The sequence below is a fragment of the Lycorma delicatula genome, chromosome 1 (genome assembly GCF_047948215.1).
Source record: "Lycorma delicatula isolate Av1 chromosome 1, ASM4794821v1, whole genome shotgun sequence".
In the NCBI taxonomy this organism is placed as follows: domain Eukaryota; kingdom Metazoa; phylum Arthropoda; class Insecta; order Hemiptera; family Fulgoridae; genus Lycorma; species Lycorma delicatula.
In genome coordinates this window covers 8144532-8167182 of record NC_134455.1, presented here as the reverse complement: position 1 = coordinate 8167182, position 22651 = coordinate 8144532, and the positions used below count along the sequence as shown (strand labels likewise).

General features: G+C 29.7%; 1 protein-coding gene across 2 annotated transcripts in view; it reads left to right on the top strand.

Annotated features, from left to right (window-relative positions):
* Window positions 1–648: 648 nt before the first annotated feature.
* LOC142323630 (dual specificity protein kinase CLK2-like) overlaps window positions 649–22651 on the top strand; it is a 29794-nt gene continuing 7791 nt past the window's right edge. Inside the window, exons 1-8 of one of the 2 annotated variants that reach the window (XM_075363690.1) lie at window positions 649–1637; window positions 8105–8183; window positions 9037–9103; window positions 10289–10402; window positions 12361–12451; window positions 14764–14931; window positions 16660–16789; window positions 20741–20885. In XM_075363690.1, coding sequence (XP_075219805.1) covers window positions 735–1637; window positions 8105–8183; window positions 9037–9103; window positions 10289–10402; window positions 12361–12451; window positions 14764–14931; window positions 16660–16789; window positions 20741–20885 — 1697 coding nt within the window. In that variant the 5' untranslated portion in view covers window positions 649–734. Of the gene's footprint in view, window positions 1638–8104; window positions 8184–9036; window positions 9104–10288; window positions 10403–12360; window positions 12452–14760; window positions 14932–16659; window positions 16790–20740; window positions 20886–22651 lie in introns of both variants that reach the window. The other variant, XM_075363588.1, reaches the window with a different exon arrangement.

The window sequence follows — 22651 nt, the reverse complement described above, 5'->3', positions numbered from 1 at the left end:
ATTAAATTGCCTGGAAATTGATATTTCATTCGGTTCTTGTTAGAATGTGATGTTATGAGACGTTTTGGAGTTTTCTATAAAAATGTATCTCTTAAGAACGGATTGAGATATTTTAATGAAATTTGGTGTATATGTACACCCCTCACCATTCATCATATACATAATAAGTAAGTTTTTCCTTAATTTTGTCGAATAATCTATTAATAGATAAAATGTTAGGCCTTTTATTGTGAACAAAATGATCTCGTTTCACAATTTTGTGTCCGTTCTCACGCATATATATTTATTTAACGATTGTAAGTTTAAATATAGTTTTAATAATTTTTTTTCTGCATGTTATAACCCTCCTGTGTAGGTGGTACTTCGCCAAAATATTAGGTTGTTCGGTTCTGTTTCCGTGAATTTCAATATTACATTAAATTTTACTTGTATTTTTGTAACTACATTAACGTTTGTAATCCGTGAGTTTGTATTCTTTATAACATGACATTCCCCGAGGTCACTGTAGCGATTGATAACCGAATTGTTTTTGCGGGATCTCTATGTGAAGGTGAAAATGTGAATATTTAATTTATTTTATTTAACGACTTTGCGTAACAACTTTGTTGTTGGAACGGTCCGCGGTGATATTTATAGTGCAGTATTTGGCAGCGCGACGGTACTGAAGCTCAGTATCTTTAGTCGGTCCCTGTGTTGTGCCGTGTTGTCACTGGCGGTCCGTGTGGGAGGTCGGCATGGGGACGCGGTCACGGGAGTGCAATAGCGCTCGGAGGGCTAGGTACGCTAGATCTTCGACTGTAAGCGTGACACAGTTGTTAAGCGATTCTTGTTCCAGCCTCCTGCAAAGGCTCACCACAAAGGTCCGTGGACCTTCAACTGTCACGGAGGCGCCGCGCATCCCCGAGTTATCGGCTTCACCTCGACGCAGACGTGCTCGCCACGAGTACAGCTCATCTTCGCGTCAACCGCAAGATGTTTTAACAGGACGGCGTGAACAGAACCCTCGTTCCGATTTCAGTGATGAGAAAAGTGTTAAGGACAATTTTTCCCAAGCCCGTACGGACGTATTACCCTTAGGAACGACTAGATCTCGTTTGGAAGAGAAATACGGCAGGAGACGCGATAGTTCCCCTAAATTTAGAAGACGCGATAGCTCCCCTAAGTTTAGAAGACGCGACAGTTCGCCGAAGTTGAAACCGTTGGCAAAATGTGCTACGAGTGTAGTGCTATCAGAAAAAGCTTATCCTTATGTGTCGTCGGCCCCGCGAGATAAAACCCCATATCGAGCTACTCGCGAACGTCGTAAATCCGGCTGTCTGTCAGAAATACGACAGCATCGTGTTAGACCGTTGCGTACACCTAACAGCGAACTTCCACCGATAACTGCCCTAGCTCAGGATCAGGAAGAGCAGACCGTTGTCCCTTTGTCTGGTGAAGACGTCGATGAAAATTTAAATGTTTCTGACGGCCCGATAAACGAACGTGAGGCAAAACGAAAAGAAATTCAAAGTCTGATACAGAAATATACTGCGTTAGAAGACAATAAAGATGAAACACAAAGTGTAATTGCAAAGTGCCAGCAGAAGTATTCTTCTTACTTATCGATATCAAATGCTGCTAATAATACATGTTTTATTGTAAGTTATATTTTTTTCTTTTCTGTATGAGGAAAAAAATTATAGATAAATTGTATCTAAATTATTTAGAGCTGTGGTGGCAACTTGCAATAATACAAATTTCTTATGTTTGTACATGTAGTTTTCCTGAGGTTTGTACTTATTAATACTTGCAATTGAGGGTTAGATTGAAAGTATTAAATATTTTCCTTGAAAAGATCCACATATTATACACAAATATTTTAAGTTTTAATATTAAAACCGAAAAATTTGTTTTAAAAGTCAGCATATTTTAAAAACTTGAAATGAAGTTGTTAGAGATACTTTCTTAGAAATTTTGAATACTGAATGATACTTGGAGTAATTATTGTAACGGCAGTATTTTTATTGATGTACATATGGTGGTAAATTATTGCATCCATTTTATTTAACTTATATACCAATTGCACCTGTATATTAGTGTTTTTCTGTAATATCTAGAAACAATTTTTTTATTAGTTTGATCCAGTTAAGGTGAAACAATTTGATGTTTATATATATATATAGTGTGTATGTTTGTGTGTGTTAATTTGTGTAAGTATGTGTAATGAACATGATAAGAAGATAAATATTATAATGACAGTTTTTGTGAATTGTTAATTTTCATGAAATGAAGCCAATTTGTATTTCTAAAACTATTTTGGCGAGTAAATAATCACAGATTTTTTATTATTAATATTACATATTTTTATTTCAGGTGATAGCATTATCTTTGTTGTATATTAACACAATTATACGTTCTAAGATGCCCATAATTCCTGCCCTAACAATTTTTATAGGCGGTGGTGTGAAAATGTTAACAGTAAAGGCAATTAGATTGTTTGAACTGATGATTTTTTTAAGTGAACCAATTGCAATAATTATTCACGCTAATGTTAAACGAGTAAAATATGTCAGTTCAAAAACAAGTATGTTTTTATTTAAAGTAATTTAGTTACACAAAGTTACTAATTTACTGGAATTAGCCTTTAGTCATACTTTAACTTCAGAACGGATTTACTTTTTTAAATTTTTACCTATAAATTCATATTAAATTCTCATTTAATTTTTATAGTAATTTTTATATTTCATTGTAATGAAATATATTTTTGAAGAAAGGTTTTTTAATGTTTCTGCTTTTGAAATGAAAGTTGAACCGGTTCAGAGATTTAAAAGTTAAGTATAAATGTTTTAATAAAAAGAACCACAAGGATTTATAATAAAAGGATGTGGGATTTGCTGTTACATTGCACTTTGGTTTTCTTTATTTTAATTAACTTATTTTTAAAGTAAGTTAACTATATTTTATTCCTGTTTTCATGAGATATGTGAAAAATCTGGTGTAAATTATTGTTCTTGAGCTGAATCTTCCTTTTTTTGAATATATCTTGAATGTCTTGTGATTGTCTTGTTAATTGCAGAGATGTGAATTTGCAGAATGCTTTTTTTTGTTAACACAAGGTTGATTATGGTGAAGAATTGCTGAAAAGGTTATAAATTTTAATTTTATAACATTAACAGTTAACCCAAACAGTATAAACCCTTTTATTAACCCATATAATTAAAAATTAAGTAATTTGATTTGTTTAGTCGATGAGATAATTGAAATTTATTTATGTTGAAATTCGTTTTTGTACTATCTTTCGGTGGTATTTTCATTTGTGTTGAAATATATTAGATCAAAACCAACTTTTCACATTTTTATTGTTGATTTTTGTAAAAGTAAAAATGTGATGGAAAGAGCTGTGCCAATACTGAATCAATATTTTGTTAGCTTATACATTTTTTTTTTTTCATTTATAAGAATATTATAAATATGTATTCATTCCTCTTTTTATTAAAAATAGTACTAAATAGGGAATTATGTAGATTGACTAAAAAGAAGGAATTGGAATCTTCCATTAAATTCATAATTTTGTTTTAGTGGGATGGTTTGCTTTTGTTCATTATTATGCACACAGTAATCATACCAGTAATTTATTTATGCTATCTAAATGGTCTTATGTTTATAGAAATACATTATGAAATGTGTGGTTTTCGTGAGTTTGTTGAGTATTTCAGGAGTAATTAGATTGAATGATGATGTAAGGAATTTATGAAGACAAAAGAGCACATATTCTTGGCTACCGTTATGAATGGGTATCTATGGACAGACGATAATAGAGCGCAAATAGTAATTTAGTGTCTCATCTAAAACCAAGTGAATCGGGAAACATAAGAACTGAGGAAATCATTCTAAACACGTGAGCATCTTAAGAAAAAGAGCGATCAGGTAATTAATAAATTTGTGTAGAAAGTTTATTTTTCAGTACTAAAAATAATTTTAGCTATATTGAAAGAAAAATTTGAAAACAAATATTTTTGATTGGTTTTAATTACTTGGTATAGATTATTGTGTGTAACAAACTAATGATCTCAAAACAAACCAGCCGATTTGTCCTTAAGGATTTTGATTTATTTTATATAAAAATATATTCAGGTACATAACATACACGCACATGAATATATCAATTATAGAAATAATATTAATACTGTGATTCATGTAATTTTAACCTTATGTTCCTGTAGATTCATAATAAGTTTTGGTTTTTTATGTAAGTGCCTTTGCTTAAGAAATGCGAGTATATGGCCAAGTATATGTTTGTAATTTGTTTCAAGAATGGAAAAACACTACTGTCAGAATTAACCTGAACTTGAAAATTTACCTTCTTGACTGTTATTGTTAATAAATCTGCAATATGTATCATTATATCCTATATAATTTACTATTACATTTTTATTTTAACTGTATTCAAATGTTTCCCAAATTTTTATTTCAATCTCAATGAATGATTAATCAACAATTTGTTTCCCTGCACTTCAATGTAAAAACAAATATTAGAAAAAACCCAGGCAGGTTGTAGGCTTTTTTTTGTGTTATAACATTATGGTTATAATGTTTGTGGTTAAATTATTTTTTTTTACAATTTTATTTATTTTTTCATTTTTTATCATTGCAGAACTTTTTTTTTTACCATGTTTCAAAAATTTTTAATTCCTCATCCTTACTGCGTATGGCTTGTCAGTCAAGCTACTGTTTAGGAGATGACATTCCTACAGAGCAGAATTGGTTAGCAGCAAGTCACTAATTTTGTAGAAAATTTAAAATAAGCAATTCATCTATTATAATACTGTTTTGCCAATCCTTCATTTAAAAGGTTCTGAATTTGATTTATCAGGCTTTGCATTTTTCACACGCTACAAAATGTCTGTATCAGACTGCCATTCATAAGCTTCTCAAGCTTATGTGAATTCATTTTTTTAAAAAAATACATAGAAAAAGATATAACATTATCCAGTCCTGTCTTAACCAAACAGACATTTCTTCTAAAAATTGAATTTTAAACAAATTTCTTTTTAAAAATAAATGAAACATTTTAAATGTACAAGTAATATAAAGCTTTTAAGTGTTAATTGAAAAGTTTATGATTGATGACATATCAATAACAAAAAGATTAAAATTTTAGTTCTGCATTTAATCAGAAACTTGCAAGTTTACACATCTGAAATCTGTAATAGGATAAACTTTTATCCCGAAACATAATTTAAAAAAGAAAATATTGTTCAGGGTATATATGATGCTGCATGATACTGCCATTTCAAGTATTTCTAGCAGGATGTCTAAAACGAAAAATTATAAGGTTATGATCAAACTTTTGTAACTTTTTTGATAATTATGATCGTAATCTGAATTTTGTAAAATTTATTTTATTGCAGAACAACTTATTAAAATTGAATTAGCTGAATTCTAACTTATTAAAATGACAGAAACCATTACAATTTTTTATTTATATTGACTATAACATGGATTTTCTTGTCATTTAATATGGTTAGCCTTTTTATATATACGTAACATTTGTTCTGTTGTAACAGCTAATCTGAAGGTTGTTAAAATGAAAACTGGAAATTTGAAATTTAGTTAATTAAAAATCTCTAAAACAATGTAATGTTTCTCCATGGTTGGCATATTAGAGAAATAACAATTTGTAAAAGAAACATGATTGAAAATTTCAACTTAATTTTAATTTAATTTTGAAATCGGGTGAAATTTTTTTTTTATTATGCTTATTTTTATAAATGCTTTAATAATTTCCCATGTTTGTTTTGTGCATCAATTTTGAAGAATTAAGCAATTTACTCTGTCGCCCATCAAACTCTCTGCACTTGAACTGATGTTTCTTAATAGTGTAGAAAAAAAATTAAATTGACACATCAAAACTAATAAATTTAACTTAGTGTTCAATCTGTTTTCGTAAACCATTATAAATTAGAATTACTTACAGCATTTTCATGTTAATGACTTAGTTGAATTTATAGGTAATTCTGTAGCGATAGAATTACTGTGGAAATACTTAGAAATTACTAGTTAACATAAAAATCTTCATCCTCCTAAAAACAAATCTTACGCAGGACTATAGATGCAATTTGAAAGCCTTTCTAATTTTTTTTTACTGTAACTTTGTGCAAGAATTTCATATTAAACAGTATATTTTTAGAATTGGGGGCCCGTAAAATATGACTAACCAATTAAAATACTGTTTCGTATGGTGGTAATATGTAGGTTATGTATATATAGAAATTTCTTTAATTCATAATCACATTTGTTGCATTATTTCTAAAGTACATACAAAGTCTGTTCAAAAAATAACCGAACCTTTTTAATTATGCGCCAAAGAAGTGTTCTGCATAACCTCCTCTGTAACCACATGTTCTTGGATTGTTGATATCTCCTTTTGGTTTTCATGTTATTGTTATTTTAATGCAAGGTGTTAAGTGTTGGTAGTGATTTTTGTAACATATGATTTTTTAACTTTTGTCTCAATATATCATAGCCATATAAACCCAACTGTCGTCTCCTGTTACGATCCTTTGCATGAATGTCAAGCAGTTGCCAACAATTGTCCACTGGATGTTCTGTCTGCTGTTGAGTCATCAAACTAGGAACAAACTTTGCTGTATTCTATGCATGTTTTAATTTTTCAGTCTATGTCATGGCATGATCCAATTGAGATGCTAACTTCTTCTGTAACTTCTTCTTCGTCAATTGACAATTTGCATGCATCAGATCATTGATTTTCTGAAACTTCAGTTAGAAGTTTTGAAGGCCTTCTTGGTCAAGGTCATCTTCAATTGACTGATGACCGCTTTTAAATTGTGAAAACCATTCGCAGCATTGCGTACAACCCAGAGCATCATCTTTGTAAACCTGTTTCAAAACTTGCAGATTTTCCCCAGTTTCATGCAAAATTTTACATTGTATCGTTGCTCCTGAATAACTCTCATTACAAAAATTGTTACTAACACTTAAAATACGTTGTCCTCAAAATACAATAACACGCTAACCAAACGAGATACCAACAGACCTAGAACTTGTGGTTACAGAGGAGGTTATGTGGAACAAATGCTGCCGACAGCACGTCACTAAAAAATATCTCCATTGGCGTGTAATTAAAAAAGTTTGGTTATGTTTTGAACAGACCTCATATTTAAATCATTGTTTTTCATGGCCCTGCATGTTGAAACATGTTCATTGATGTTTCTTTTGTAAAATTTAACAAATTGATTTAATGACTGACTATACACTAACAGTATTTATTATTCATTTTAATATATTTTTCATTTACATGTTTTCATTTTAATTAAAATTATTTATTTAAACCAACCATTTATGAACTAGGATTTCAGGTGTAAAATATATATATATATTTCTAAATCGGTCAATTTAGAATTTTTGTTTAAGCAATGAACACAGTATTAATATTGTATTGCTTTTTTTATTTTAATGCATACTTACAACAGCAGTTTTCTTCTTTTAAAAGAGACTGTAATTTTGTGTAGAAAAAGTATATCTGGATTTCTGCTTTCTTAATTTTGATCAGATTTTAAATTTACTATAGCTAGTTAAGGTGTTAGAGCACAATAGGAAAGTTGTTGAACATTTGAACAGAGTCCATCATGGTCTATTTTGGTGATACCTGGTTTAAAGATATGTTGTGTTCAAAGATATGTGAGAATTTTTATGGTATAACATTGGTGCTTAATTTTTTTATAGATATATATATATTGTAGCTTAGAGTCTGATTAATATGTTTTTTGTGTTATTATTTTACATATTTATATATTGTTAATTATTGTTATAACTGGCATTGTGTTTTATGACCCATAGAAAGAATAGTTCTTGTTAATTGTGTCAACATTTGTTAACTTGGCAACCATTGTTTTGCCCTCCCCTCTGTCTTATGATTATTGGACCTCGTCTGGTCGGTTGCTCTGGTTTGATCTGGGCTGAATGCACACTGCTTCTCTGCTGTGCCGTACCATACCATGTCCTGTGCCGAACCACGTGATGGTGTTCCCGTTGCCGGTGGCTGTTGATGTTGCTGACTCGCCCGACTGATGGTTGACTGTACGGAACCTGTACCACATCCCAGAGCTCAAGAGCACCATCCATTGAAGACGACGAAGATGGACACCTGATTTATCGACATGGCGATGTGCTTCAGGACAGATGTTCGTGCCTAATTTTGTAGTAACGTACAATTTACCAGTACTGCCATTGTCTTGTCGCCGCCAGGGTGGGGGGGAAGTTCTCTGGGGTTATTTGTTAATGGTACAGTCATTCATGAATTAATTTTATATGAATGACTGTGCGTAAATTTCTTTAGAGTCTGTAGCATATATTATATGCATTTTAAATTTTATAGTATTTAAAATTTGGTTAACTGAAATAAAAAATTAGATTCTTAAAACAAAAAGAAAAAAATTTCTTAAAAAACAAATTAAGATAAAGAAAAAGCTTAGTAATTTCAATATAATTTAATATTTGATTGTATTATTAAAAACTTTGTTGCTGTATTTTTATTGATAAATGGCATTTTTAATGCTGTGAAGGGCTTACTCTAATGCAGTGCATATTTGCATAGGTATGTGTTAACATACGTGCTTGTTTCAGATTCATATTAATTTCACCAATTTTTCATGTAGATCTGAACTGCTGTTCAGATCAGCATGTCAAGCATTGTCAATCAGAGAATGCTGAGTTATTTAATAAGTTATTCGCTTCAATCTAAAGAAAAATCTACATAAAATATTTTTAGTTATGTTATTTAATCAATACATAAAAAGTAATTATTGATTGGTCATTTGAATATATTAATTTATATATAATTAATTTTTTGCAACAGGTGTTGTAAATGATTATTTCATCTTCAGTTTGCATGAATTAACTATTTATAGCTCTTTTTCTAATTAAAAAATAAATTAAATAAATAAAGAATACCAATCAGATTTGATAACTTTTTCTTCTATCAATTTTCTTTTAACAAGACATGGACTCTATTTGTGCTTGCTATTTCTTTTTCAGATAAAATATTGGCCACCCTAGGTGAGGGAACATTTGGCAAAGTTGTTAAAGTTAAAGATTTACAAACGTAAGTATTATTTTTTAGGTGTTTAATTTAGAATTAACAAATATTACATAAGGTTTGGTAAATTATCATTTTCATGAAGTTAAAAAGATTTTCTAAAATTTCTTAAAGAGAAAAATTAAATTTTTTGAAGCTGAATTTTCTGTTACTTAAAATATTTGAAAGTTTTGACAAAAATTAGTTAATAAAAGCTAGAAGGTTTACTCATTAGTGATGTTGTGAAATTTATATGATTAAAGTTACCATGAAATTCTAAAATTCATTAAAATTTGTTGTTTCAACCTTTGCTAAGATTGCTTTTTAAAAGATGAGAATTTCTTTCATAGATACAATTAGTCCAGTTGTAGAGTTGTTGGTTGATTTTCCCAGTTTTCAAATGACTTTATACACCTTCAAATGGTATCGCATATCTTTTCTAATTGGCATTACTTTATTGTGGGTGCTTCAGACAGTTTATTTTTACATCCTTCCAAAAAATAAAGTAACATTTTCTTAACTTTCAATTATCTTTAGCAGTATAATTGTGTTATTTTTATTGACAACTTGCACAGTTTGAGTGACTATATGACAAAGTGAATTTTAAACAAATTCTGTATAATTAATTTACTACCTCTTTCTTTTGTTGTCATCATTATCGTTTAAATATTAAAGTCTTTGAAATTTCTAATTCAGTTTTTTTTTTATTTGTGGCCCATAGACAGCTGCATTTCTTGTTAGATTTGTAAATACACCTTATGTTTGTTTATCAGGATTGCCAGCTCTGGATGTTAGTTAAAACCCACGTTGGGGTAATCAATTATCCTGCTGTGATTATTAAAGATTATTAATCTTTTGTTTTATATATATACATATATATATATATATAAAGAAATGGTTAAAATACATTAAAACTTATATAGGTAGGATCGAAACATTTTACGTGAAAACCATTTGAATTATTCTTTTTAGAGAATGGGTGTGAGAATAGTCTTTTTTAATAGTTTTAATCATTTAAACAATTTACTTCATAACTGTTATTGAGTGTTCATCTAATTTTTTTCTTTTTCTACTGTTTCTTCAAGTATTGCTTATATTGTATATTTATTTTATTCTTTTTCCTCAGTTACTCAACAGTATTTTATAATAATTTCTTTGAGTAGATCTGTTAAATCATTAGGTTTTTAATTAAGTTAATTTTTTCATTTGCAGTGATGATTTTATAGCTTTGAAGATTATAAAAAATGTGGAAAAGTATCGTGAAGCAGCAAAATTGGAAATTAATGCTTTGGGGAAAATTGCAGAGAAAGATCCAGAAGGAAAACAGTAAGTTGTGTGCAGAGATAATGGTTTTTTTTATTGCATTATTATTGGATAAATATGCTTCACATATAGGATAAATTGTATTCCATGTGTTAGAGTATTAAATATGAATAAAATTTCTAATTATATATATATATATATATATATATATATATATAAAATGTGTGTGCACATGTGTGATATACAGAGGGAGTCCAAAAAATGTACACCTTGTTTGCTAGTCCATATCTTGTAACAAATTTGACTTGATGTGACAATTTTTGGCACTGTGAGAGGGTTATGGTATGTGTTTAAAATGACCACCAGCAGGTTCTATACAACACCTGTGGCACCGAACTACGACTGTTAGTGTATTTGGCATAATGGTAGCACATGACTACAATTTTTTCATGTAGCTCGTTGACTGTTGCTGATTTTATAGATGCACGTCATTCTTGACAGTCCCTCAGAGGTAGATATCCAGAGTGTCAAATCAGGAGATGGAGATAGGTACTTGACAGCACCTTTTTGACCCACACACCATCCGGGTAGTTTTATCGAGGTACAACCTGATATCTTGTTCGCAGTAAGGTGGGGTTCCGTCTTATTGCATGTAAAAGAAGTTCATTACCATGCAGGTGTTTGGATGGCAGGCATATCAAGTTACTACGCCTCACCAGTATGGGGTACCCTCAAAGAAGAAAGGATCAATCAAATCTGATAGACCACCACACCACACAGCAAACCCTAGTAGATACACTGCCCTGTCCACATGAGCTTGAGGATTTTCAGGAGCCCAGTAGGACAATTGTGTGGGGGTTCACAATACCGTTAAGTTGGAATTGCACCTGGTCCGTCCACATAAACCTCTCTGCAAATCTCTCATCGTCACCAGCCATGTGTTGAAATAATTCACAGTACTCCATCCTTTGGTCTGGGTCGCCCTCATTCATTGCGTAGTGCAGTCTTGGAATGTACTCTTTTCACCTTGCGCTCTTCAGAATGCATCTTACACTTGACAGGCTCACCCTACTGTCACGTATTCCCTGGTTCACTGATTATTATGGTGAAATGTAGCAACTCCACAACACAACACCGGACTTGTGTAGCTGTAGCTGTTTGTGGCGGTGTTCCAAACTCTGCACTGCTGAATGAATTTTACCTCGTGAATGTGTTCATACTTCCAGTACCACTTCAGTACAGCCTTTTGTTCAACAAACGATAAGCAAACCTCAGCCATTGTTGCTACTCTACAGTCTTCGGCTGCACTGGCTTGCTCCACCACCATCCAACGGCGCATATGCAGCATAAATTGCCAGCTCCACCTACCATGACAAATTTAATGATACCTTACACTACACATTAGATTAATGATTGTAAGTCATTTTGGTTAGATATTATTTAATTACAAACAGCGAGGACCCCTCGCTGTTTGGAGGACCTCTTATTTTGTTTGGACCCCTCTGTATATAATATATTGAATATAATGTATATAATATATTAGATATAATTGTTAAAACTACTCTTATCTTTGCCAAAAAATTGAGTATTTAATGTAATAATTTTTTCCATTCCTAGTAAAGGAAAAAGAATTTCAAGATTTATGATAATCCTGAAATTTTTTAATGTATGATTAAAATTTGCTTTTGGTTAGTAATGTTACTGGGTAGGTAATACTTTCTAGATTCTCTAGTAAATTTTTAGAGAAAATTATATGAAATCATTTTAAATATATTTGTAGGTCAAAACTTTATAATATATATATATATATATTTCTAGATTATAATTTTATACATATATATATATTTCTAGGTCAAAATTTTATACATATATATATATTTTTAGGTCAAAATTTTATTCATATATATATGGCTCGGATATTTTTTTATTGTTAATAATAAAATTGATACATATGTTTAGAATTAAAATGTCTTCTGTTATTTTGTTTTATTCATTAATTTAACTTTGTCTTTTTTCCTTAGCCTTTGTGTGAAAATGTTGGATTGGTTCGACTACCACGGTCATATGTGCATAGCTTTTGAGATGCTAGGGCTCAGTGTATTTGATTTTTTGGTATGTATGTGGAACAGAATTTCTGTGTTAATTATGTTTTTATTGTTTATTAGACGTTTAAAAACTTTAACAAACATTTTTGAAAGAGTAACATTTTTGTATTAACATTTCATCCTTGAATCTGCTCAAGGAGTTGAGCCTATATTAAACACTGGTGGGAAACAACATGCTATAAACATTGTCAGTGTTATATTAAAATAAACCAGTTATCTGTTGATCACCAGAATTAATTGTCCAATGCTGTAGGATATCAAGGAGGATTCTGCTGATTTACGACCAGTGGGCTTTTTTTTAGCGACGTAAATTTATTAACAAGTAATTTATTACTTAAAAATGTTAAATGCGTTTATATTTGTTAATAACAATAAGTAGAAATAAGTTGGAATTGGTTTTCGATGAAATAAAAAGTAATCATTTTTTTATGATTGTATTTTTACTATGCAAACATAATAGAAGAGTAATAAAATGTTTAAATTGAAATATGTCACAAGTATCATTAAATATCAGTGTCACTGGATGGTTATGTTTTAATTTAGTTAATATATAAGGGGAAAATTGTGTTGTAATATATATCTAATTATAGAAAAATATGCATGTTGTATTAATACATTATTGTAATCCTTTCTGAACACAGTAAACCAAAATGTATCTGTAACGTAAGAGGTAGATATAGATGTGGTGAGGTTTTTAATAAACAAGAGAATCTATTTTATTTTCTTGGAGGATTTCCAAGTACGAATGGACTAATACTGGGCAGTAGCAGTGTGATCACTTTCTGTCTTTCTCTCATTAATTTGTTTACTCATCCATTTGCTAGCTATTCATAGGCATTTCTTAAAATAATTTACCTGAAGAAGTTTATTCACTATTACATTACACATTTTTGCATAATTAAAATTTTGCTAAAAATTACCATTTTTTTGATTGAATATAGTTTATGTATTAATCTCTGAGTAAAATTTGTTGCAATAATGTTCCGTATTATTATTTATAAATTATTGTTAATGTTTATTTACTATTTGTAATAAAAAATTAGGAGTAAAAAAAGCAGTTTTCATTTTTCCCTGTTAATTATTAGATTTTTAATTTAGATTATCTGCCAAATTGTAAAGCCTTCAAAGAAATGAGCATAAAAAAGTTTTGGAAGGCAAGAAACTTACTGATGTGTTCATTTCAAAATGAATCACAAAAACAAATTAAGATATAAATAACGTACAAACTAATACAAATTAAAAGTACTAACACATCACATATTGTGAAACATGAAATTGTATCTTTAATGTGTAACAATTTTGATTGTTATAACAATATTTATATTGGCTGTTGTGAAAGAAATAGAATACAATTTATTACGTATGATTAATTTTATTAAATTAATTTTTTTAAAACAGCTGTTTTAACATTATGCATTTTGAGCAGTTTTTACGGGGAATATTAAGAATATTAAATTACATTCCATTGGTTAAAAAATAAAATTTTTTTCATACAATCTTGAAAGGTTTTCATGCATTTAAATTTTAAAGCACACTTTTTCTTAATGGTTTAAATGTTCTCTATATAGTGTTGCAATAATGAAATACTTTATACGAAAATTAGTATTTCTGTAGTTTATAAAAGGTGCTGTGATGACCACTGGTTGGCCCAAATATTCTGCAGTAACAATGTGTTCATCTTACTTACAGTTTAATTTTCACCTATCTCTTGGTGAGGGTTTTACTTAATGTAGGCAAGGGCCTATTAATGGCTAGTGGAGTCAAGTTAATCAAAAGTATTAAGAATCATATTACGAAATAGGACTATTACGTTTACAGTTTGCTACCGTAAAACCTGACCCCTTTGAACTCAGATTTTTAGTTACTTTTCTTAAAAATCTTTTTTAATTTCTAGACATGTTCCTGATGACATTGTTCTTTTGAACAAGGCATTTGTCACATAACTAAAGCTTGAGTATTATCCAACAAGAAAATTTTTTTTAAGTAGGAATAGTTCCATGTAAGGTTAAGAAATAAAACATTGTAAAGTACCCAGAACCTTGCTATAAACAGTCTTTATGGTTTAGTCCAGCTGGTAAAGAGATCACATCAAGTGGCAGTTGCCAGAACTAGGATTAAAAATAGAAGGAAAATTAACTGTATAAAAGAGAAAATGTTTGCACACACTAAAAAATTAGGCTTATTAAAAATCTTTCATAGCTCAAATTAAGTAAAAATGTTATATTTTCTTTTAGAGTAAGTTTATATAATTTTAATTTACTGTTCTGTTTCTTAGCTGTTATTTTATATCCTAATCATTTTTTATCTGGATTTCAGAAGGATAACAATTATCAACCGTATACACTCGAACAAGTGCGTCATATGTCCTACCAATTGGCTTATTCTGTTAAATTTTTGCATGATAATAAACTGACACATACCGATCTGAAACCTGAAAATATTTTATTTGTTGACTCTGATTACGATATTGCTTACAATAGTAAAAAGGTAAATATGTTGAAAAATTTTCTTTGTTTCCAATTTTAATGTTAAGGGTTAAATTTCTGTAGGTCTATCTTAAAGTATCTATAGAAAGTATCACCAAAGCATGAGCTCAAGTGGCACATCAGAAATGACTAAAACCTAATTTTGTAAAACCATTAAAAAAGGAAATTGTCAAAAACTACTAAAAATTACACTTCTATATAAACAGTCCTTTTATATATCATAGAAGGAATGTGTTTTTCTAGCTGTGTAGTAAGCATTTTTAACTCAAATAGACAAATATTTATTTTAACTCAAATATAGACAAACTCAAATATTTTATCACAAATAGACAAGTTAAAAATTGTGGTTTCTTTCTTTCAGTCTTAAAGCGTTTTTTCTTTCTATATATAAGTAAAATCTTTTTAAAATAATTTTGAATCTAGCTGTGATTTTTTGCTCTGCAGCCCAGCTGGACTTTCAGCCAGTGATTATAAAAAGATCTGCTATAATTGTAAAAAGTAGCTATAATATTGCTACTTTCTAATAATAAAAATACTTTAATTGATAATATTTTTTGTTGTCAAATAAACATACTTTAACTGAAGATGCAAGAACTGTCAGATGCAAGTTTCACATTCATCAGAATGTATTAATCCTTGTAATTTACTTTCCATGGTAAGGAGAACGTGCGAGTACTTTTAATCATTTTGATATGATATTTAAATTATAACCTTCCATTACAACAACCTCTGTGGTAAGTGGGTAACCTCTCATCCTTGAGTCCTGATATGATCATATGAAGGAGAAAATAACATTTAAGGTCATGTGTAGTAATTTATCACGCACTTTAAAATTAACACCCCATATTCTCGGCACAATTTTCAAGCTGATGTGAAATGAATATTTATTGACCAAAGATATACTAAAGAAAACAACTAGAAAAAAATAGAAACAGTTTTTCTGAAATTGCTTAACTTAAAATAAATGCGCTGTTAAATGGGATACTGTTAAAATTAAAATCCAAAAACATAATGATCTTGCAAAAATATTGACATGTCATTGAACAGTGTGTGTTAGCATAAAGTAACCAAAAAAATAGAATTGTGTATTACATATATATGTGGTCCATTAGCCCATTACTATACATGCATTCTTGTTATTAAAATATAATCTTAGTAGTCTTTGTTAGTTCTTTGAAAGAAATTCACAAAATGAGATCTGTTAACAAACTAAAGACTTGTAAGAGGTAAAAAGAATATATGGATTTTGGCCACAATTTTTAAAGATATATGTATGAAATATGAGTAAAAATAAATGTTTCTTTTCTGACCTATACAGTATACTTAATGAGTTTACACTACCAAATCAATTGATTTTTATACACCTATGAAAGACTAAAAATGCTTTTGGTGTATTATTTTGGAAGTGTCTCATTTAAATTTAGTATAAATTTAATGTTCAAATTGAGAATGTTAAGTAAAACCAATGGTTTATCCAAAAAAAGTCTTTTTTTGCAGTTCATTGAATTGCATCCTCTAATATATTTTGCATTCTTTTTTATTAACATAGTTTACGTAAACAGATCATCACTTATTTTAAAGTGAAATAGGTAGTTAAATGTTACTTTAAAAACAGTTTTTCTCTTTATTTTAATCTGAAATTTTTTAAAATTTATTCTATGTACATATTGTTTTTTTACTAATTTAATCAATATTCTTACTGTCAATTATTTTGAACTTTATTTTATAGAAACGAGATGTTCGCAGAGTCAAAAAAACAGACGTGAGACTTATTGATTTTGGAAGTGCTACCTTTGATAATGAACATCACAGTACTATTGTCTCAACAAGACATTACAGAGCTCCTGAAGTTATTTTGGGTATGTATTAGTGCCAAGAAATTGTTATTGTATATTTTAAAGATAAGAAATGAAGAATTGTACGATTTTATTTTAATTATTCACTCTGATGTTTAACTTAGGTGTTAACAGTTGATTCCACAATTAATTGAATATTAATTATAACTGATTAAATAGAAGTAGTCTCATTATTAATACAGATAGATGACCCATATATATATTGGATATTCCACAAAGATGAAATTAAACTTGTTTAAACACAGAATATTTGGATTTAAAATGTGATGTATTCACGATTAATTTAACTAGCAAGAGAATAAAAAAATATAATGGATGGCTTCATATATTAAACATACAAGAAGGTGCTTGAATTAAATGTAGAAACCCTGCATTAAAAATAGGATAATGGTGATTGTATGGTGGTTGTAAATATGATTTTAGGAATACTTACTCTTCGCAAAATCTGAGTTACTTCGATTTATTATTAAACTACAAAGCTTGGAAAATTGTCGCCAATGGAAGGAAAATAACATTCTATGATTAATATTCTTGTGATAGAATTGGACATCTCTCACAGTATTGCATAAAACTGAAACACTATTGAAAAACTATATTGATACTGCTTGACGTTTGTTAAAAGAAAAGGTACACGAGATGCTAACAATGGGAATTATCTTCTAATAATGTTCATATACATTGCTGTCAAGATTTCTGTATCCAGAAGTTATGAAAACTTATTTTACTTACACCTCTTCCTCCTTTTAGACCAGACCTTGCATTCTAATGAATTTGTCTATCTGCCTCATAAGATGTGGCTTATTCTCAACTTTCCAAAGAGTGAGGATTTAAAAACTGGATATTCCACTTTTGAACTGATTGATTAAACTCCAGGCAGTGAAATTTTATTTCAGGGTAAGTTTGTTAACCCAATATGAAGGTATTGACCGGGTGACGGGAAAAATTAATTTTGTAGATTTATTTGTCATATTCTTACTGAAACTAGTTTATTCCCTGTTACAGCAAAATAAGGGTTTCTTTATGAAGTTGTAATAAAAAAAGCGATGGCAAAACTCTCTAAATTGGCTGAAATTCATGTTTGTTAAAGTTTGAAGATGTGGACATTTTTTTGGATAACAACCCTAAGGCAACTTTTTAAAGCTCGAGCGATGGTTTTATAAACCATCACTCAAGCATAAAAACATTTAACAATGTTTTAGTGCTTTGAATTTTTCTTCAAAGCTGATTTTTCAAAAAACAACAAAGTAGTAGTAATTTGTATAACTTTTTTTTAATTTACCCCTTCCTTCTTTTAGATCAGCTCTTGCATTCTGGTGAATTTGTTTGTCTCCCTAATCTCATATTAAGTATGTTAATACTCATATTAAGCAGTTATTCATAACAAGAATTCCTTATTTTCAGAACTTTGGATGTGATAAAGTGTTCAACCAGGAAATTTTACTGGATTTTAGAGTCACGTGGCTAAAGCCACGTTCTGGGAAAGTCTTATAACTCTTGTGTTTCTTACGCATGGCTTTACACAGTTTAATTTAAAATATTATATATAATTTTATTTAAATAATATATTCGTTTAAATGAAATTTATGAATGGTTTTAATTTAAATGTTCCTGTTCCTGATTTATTATTAGATCCATATGGGCACATATTATAGAAAAGAGATTTTTATTAAACTTTAATATTTAATAATTTGTGTACAGTAAAACTGCTACTAAAAGTTTTTTATTGGAATGAAGAAGAATATGTTGTAGTGGGAAACGTTGTCTAAAATATTTTTAACAAGTTTGGTCCAAATTAAATTATATCAGGACCCGTACTACTTTTACTCAGTAGTTGATTTCATTTCTATTATGAACAATTTAAATATTTAAAACTTTTTTTCATGTAGTTAAGTTAATAATGTAATTTTTACTACACTGTAGAAGTCTGTTATTGCAGAACATACATTTTTCAATTGGCCATCAATTAATATTTATCAGTTTTATGTAAAAATTAATTTTCAACCAGAAGAAAGCAATTAGAATATATTTTGAGGTTGGGACTGGCTGGGTGAACATTTCCAATTAGCTCATCAAAATGTCTTCATTACAAGAATTCGATTAAATTTGGAAATATCAGTTTAATACTCACTTCATTTTCCTTTTGATAAGATTGAATATTTGAATTTAAATTGTGTTTTATTATTAGATTTATTTAAAATTAACTAGCATGAGAACAAAAAAAATATTGGTAGGTAAGCTTCCAATATTAAACATATGAAGATTCTTCTGTATAAATATAGAAACCCTGTACTAAATAATATGAAATGGTACTTGTAAGAGAAACCTATCTATCTAGGCTGTTAAAAATTGTTTTACTATGCTGATGAATCAATAAAAATTATTAGCTAATCACCAATCCACATACGAAATCAAATTTACTTTTCCTTTTCATAGAAGTGTAACTCTTGGAACTTCTTTTGTATCTGACTTGTCTGTTAATTCCCTAAGCTGATCTAAATTATTGTAATATACAAAGCAGGTTTATTACATTAAATTTTTCAAACTCTAACAAAAAGAAATTAACATAAATAAAATCCTACAGGCTTGCATCAGCAAAACAGTTATTGTACAGGAACCTGTGGGTAAGATTTGATTATTATTTTAACATTGCAACTGTTTTAAATTTAAAGTGTGGGGCTTTTTAAATTATATCAGGTTAAATTTAAGATCTGAAAAGATTATATATAATAAATGTATTTTCCATACTTTCAGTACAGCTAAAAATCAGCTGCTCATTAAGCTCATACATGTTACCTGTATACATAATGTATTTTTTACTTTGTTATGGTCGTCCCTGCTGATGACTAATGTAAATATTATAATATTTATTTTATTAACTAAAAGTGCGCATGCATACTGTATTTAATTCACATAGGTGTGGCAGTACTAGAGGTGATAGTTGGGACTAACTAAACTAATGTAATTTCATAACTTGCATAGAACAGATTTTGCTTAAATGGTTGGCAACTGGTGTAGCCGTGAAGCTTAATGCACCAGGTACCAAGTCAACCAGGCAATGGAGTTCAAGACCCAGCCAGACCGAGTTACTTTTTACTCTACCTGTGATGTCACAACATAGTGTACCCAAGAAAAAAATGATCTTAATTAGGTGAAATCTTGAGATAGTGAGTGCTTGCTCTATACAACCTTCACACCCTTGACCTTTGAAGTTGTAAATTTAATGGCATTAATTCCCTGTATATAGAAGTAATAATCTAATATTGGTCTGAGAACTTTGGTCAAAATCGGTCCATTTCCAGAAATCTATTGTAGAGATATTCATTTGCTTTCAGAAATTACTACACTTCACCTTCTAGAACTATAGCGCTATCTAGATGAGAAAGTAAAAATGCTATAAAGATTGGATTTTTATTATTTTTGTGTATAGCTACAATTCTGGATCTTAGGTGCAAAAATAATGCATTAAGAAATATCGTTCAGAGGGATTGATGTATTGATGCAGTGTAATATTGGGATTTTCACTATAATATGACCCATTTTTGAATTAAATGTATGATCTAAATTATTATATTGCGATTTTAATCACAGTGACCTGTTCAAAAAAGTTTGTTTAAAAAGAAATGTTTCTACCAGTTGCAAGTAACAGATTTACTCTACAATACATTAGAATATTCTTTTTAGTTAGTTCAGTTTTGTATTATCTGAATATTAGACGGTTTATAACTTTGTTACCTTAACAATACATAGAAAGTGTTCATATAAAAACATCTTAAGAAACTTATTTTTTAAATGAGTTCTGTTTTTTCTACTTAGTGTTTTATATTAGGTAATAAATTTTAGATCGCCACCATCCTTTTCAAATCTCACCATTCCTTCTCCACTACTGGTTACTTTCACATTCCTTAAGTGTCATTATACTATTAATAACATTTTAATTTTAATTTTTTTTTGCAGAGCTAGGATGGGCCCAACCTTGTGATGTTTGGTCAATTGGTTGTATTATCTTTGAGTTATATTTGGGTATTACTCTATTCCAAACCCATGATAACAGGGAACATCTTGCTATGATGGAACGAATCCTCGGCACCATTCCATACAGGTTTGTAGTATATATTAAAATGTTTGTCCTGTCATAAAGTTACCTGTGTGATATATTGCAGATTGCTTTTTCACTTTTCTCCAGTGGTGTTGTATTTTATTTCTTATTCTTTTATAATTATATTATCTTTTAAAATCTGCAATAAAAAAGTACAGACATGGTTGTTGAATTGAAATTGAGGATGTAAACTAAAAGTGCCCCTATGTCTAATGCTCTAGTCATCATAGTTATCTACTTTATTTCTGTATTTATAATTTGGTCTGACCAATATTTTAATTATTTAGAATCATTTTGCTTCCTACGTATATATAATAATTTGTTAGAGTTAAGAAAATCGCAACAAATTTGAAGAGAAAGGTATTTCTACATATTTCAGAGTTAGCAACTAAGCAAAGAGAAATATTAAACAGCTCAGAGGCACTGCTGTTAATCCAGTATATATATGATGACCAAACAGGGGCTCTCCCATAATTCTCCTCACCTCTATACCACATTTTAAAGGTCTTATTTAATGTAGGGAAACAGCACAAATTCTAGTTTTTGCAGATCTAAACTGTTGAAAGTAATGGTCTGAAAATTTTGAGCCTGTTTTAATTTCCTTCACTAATTGAAATAAAATTATTAGTAATAATTTTGAAACCTAATTATTTTGTAGATGTTACTGGGTATTTTATACACAAGAGTTAGGTAATGATTGATAAAATTTATTTAAACCGTTAAATAGAGCTGAAAAAGAAGTGAGTTTGTGACAAAAAATTGTTACGTGGAAAACAGTTTGTGGGATATTTTGAAGTAAGTTTCTTAGATGAAAATGTGTGTTTTAAACTTGCAACTAGATGTAACAATGAATTTAACAGTTTTCCTGCAAAAAAATGCTTTTTCATTTTTTGCCTGTAAAATGAAACTTAGAACAATAACATCATACAGAAGTGGTAGAAAATTGCAAAACCTGTAAAATAGATCTTACGCGTTTTGATTGATTAATTTCCTGCCGAGAAAATCTGGAAAAACTGCTTTATTTTTGTTGAGAGTTTCCAATTTGTTTTTGTATTTGAAGCATTGGCCTTTGGGGAAAATGGTGATGTCTTATAAAATTTGTGCGCAGAAGGTGGATTCTATCGGATGCATACTTAGTGTACAATAGAAATTCTAAATTTTTCATGCCTTTTCTTGCAGCATTCATTCTATCTTTTAGAATCGCTTAAATGAAAATTTAAAAGACATGTTCAGAAACTGGAGAAGCTAATCACATTAATATACTTCCATTTGTTTAAATGCAGTTGAATTAGTTTAAAATGCACCCAAACCTTGAGTCACATGTGAGACCCCGCATGAGCTGAATGAGACTGTGCTAGTGGGGTATATAGAAGTGGCTGGGAAGTGCAGCACAGTGAAGCTGGCTGGATCATGCCTACCTCGCATCAAACATATTAACACAAATTAATTTTTCAGAGCTATTGTTTGATTTTTTTTATTTTCATCTTGACAAGCGCTAATACAATCATATGAGATTTAACGTAAAATGTGCATACCTTCTTAACTTTTGTGAAACATTTTTTAGTTAAAATAGTATTAAGTCGTTATAGTAACAATATTACAGATTTTTAGATTATAATATTTTGTAGAACCAATGCTTTTATACAACACAGCTTTATACCCCACTACCACCGCCTCGCTTGGCTCGCGCAGTGAATTTGCATGTAACACTTGAGGTTTGGGTGCATTTAACACTAATTCAGCAGCATTTAAACGAATGAAAGTAAAGT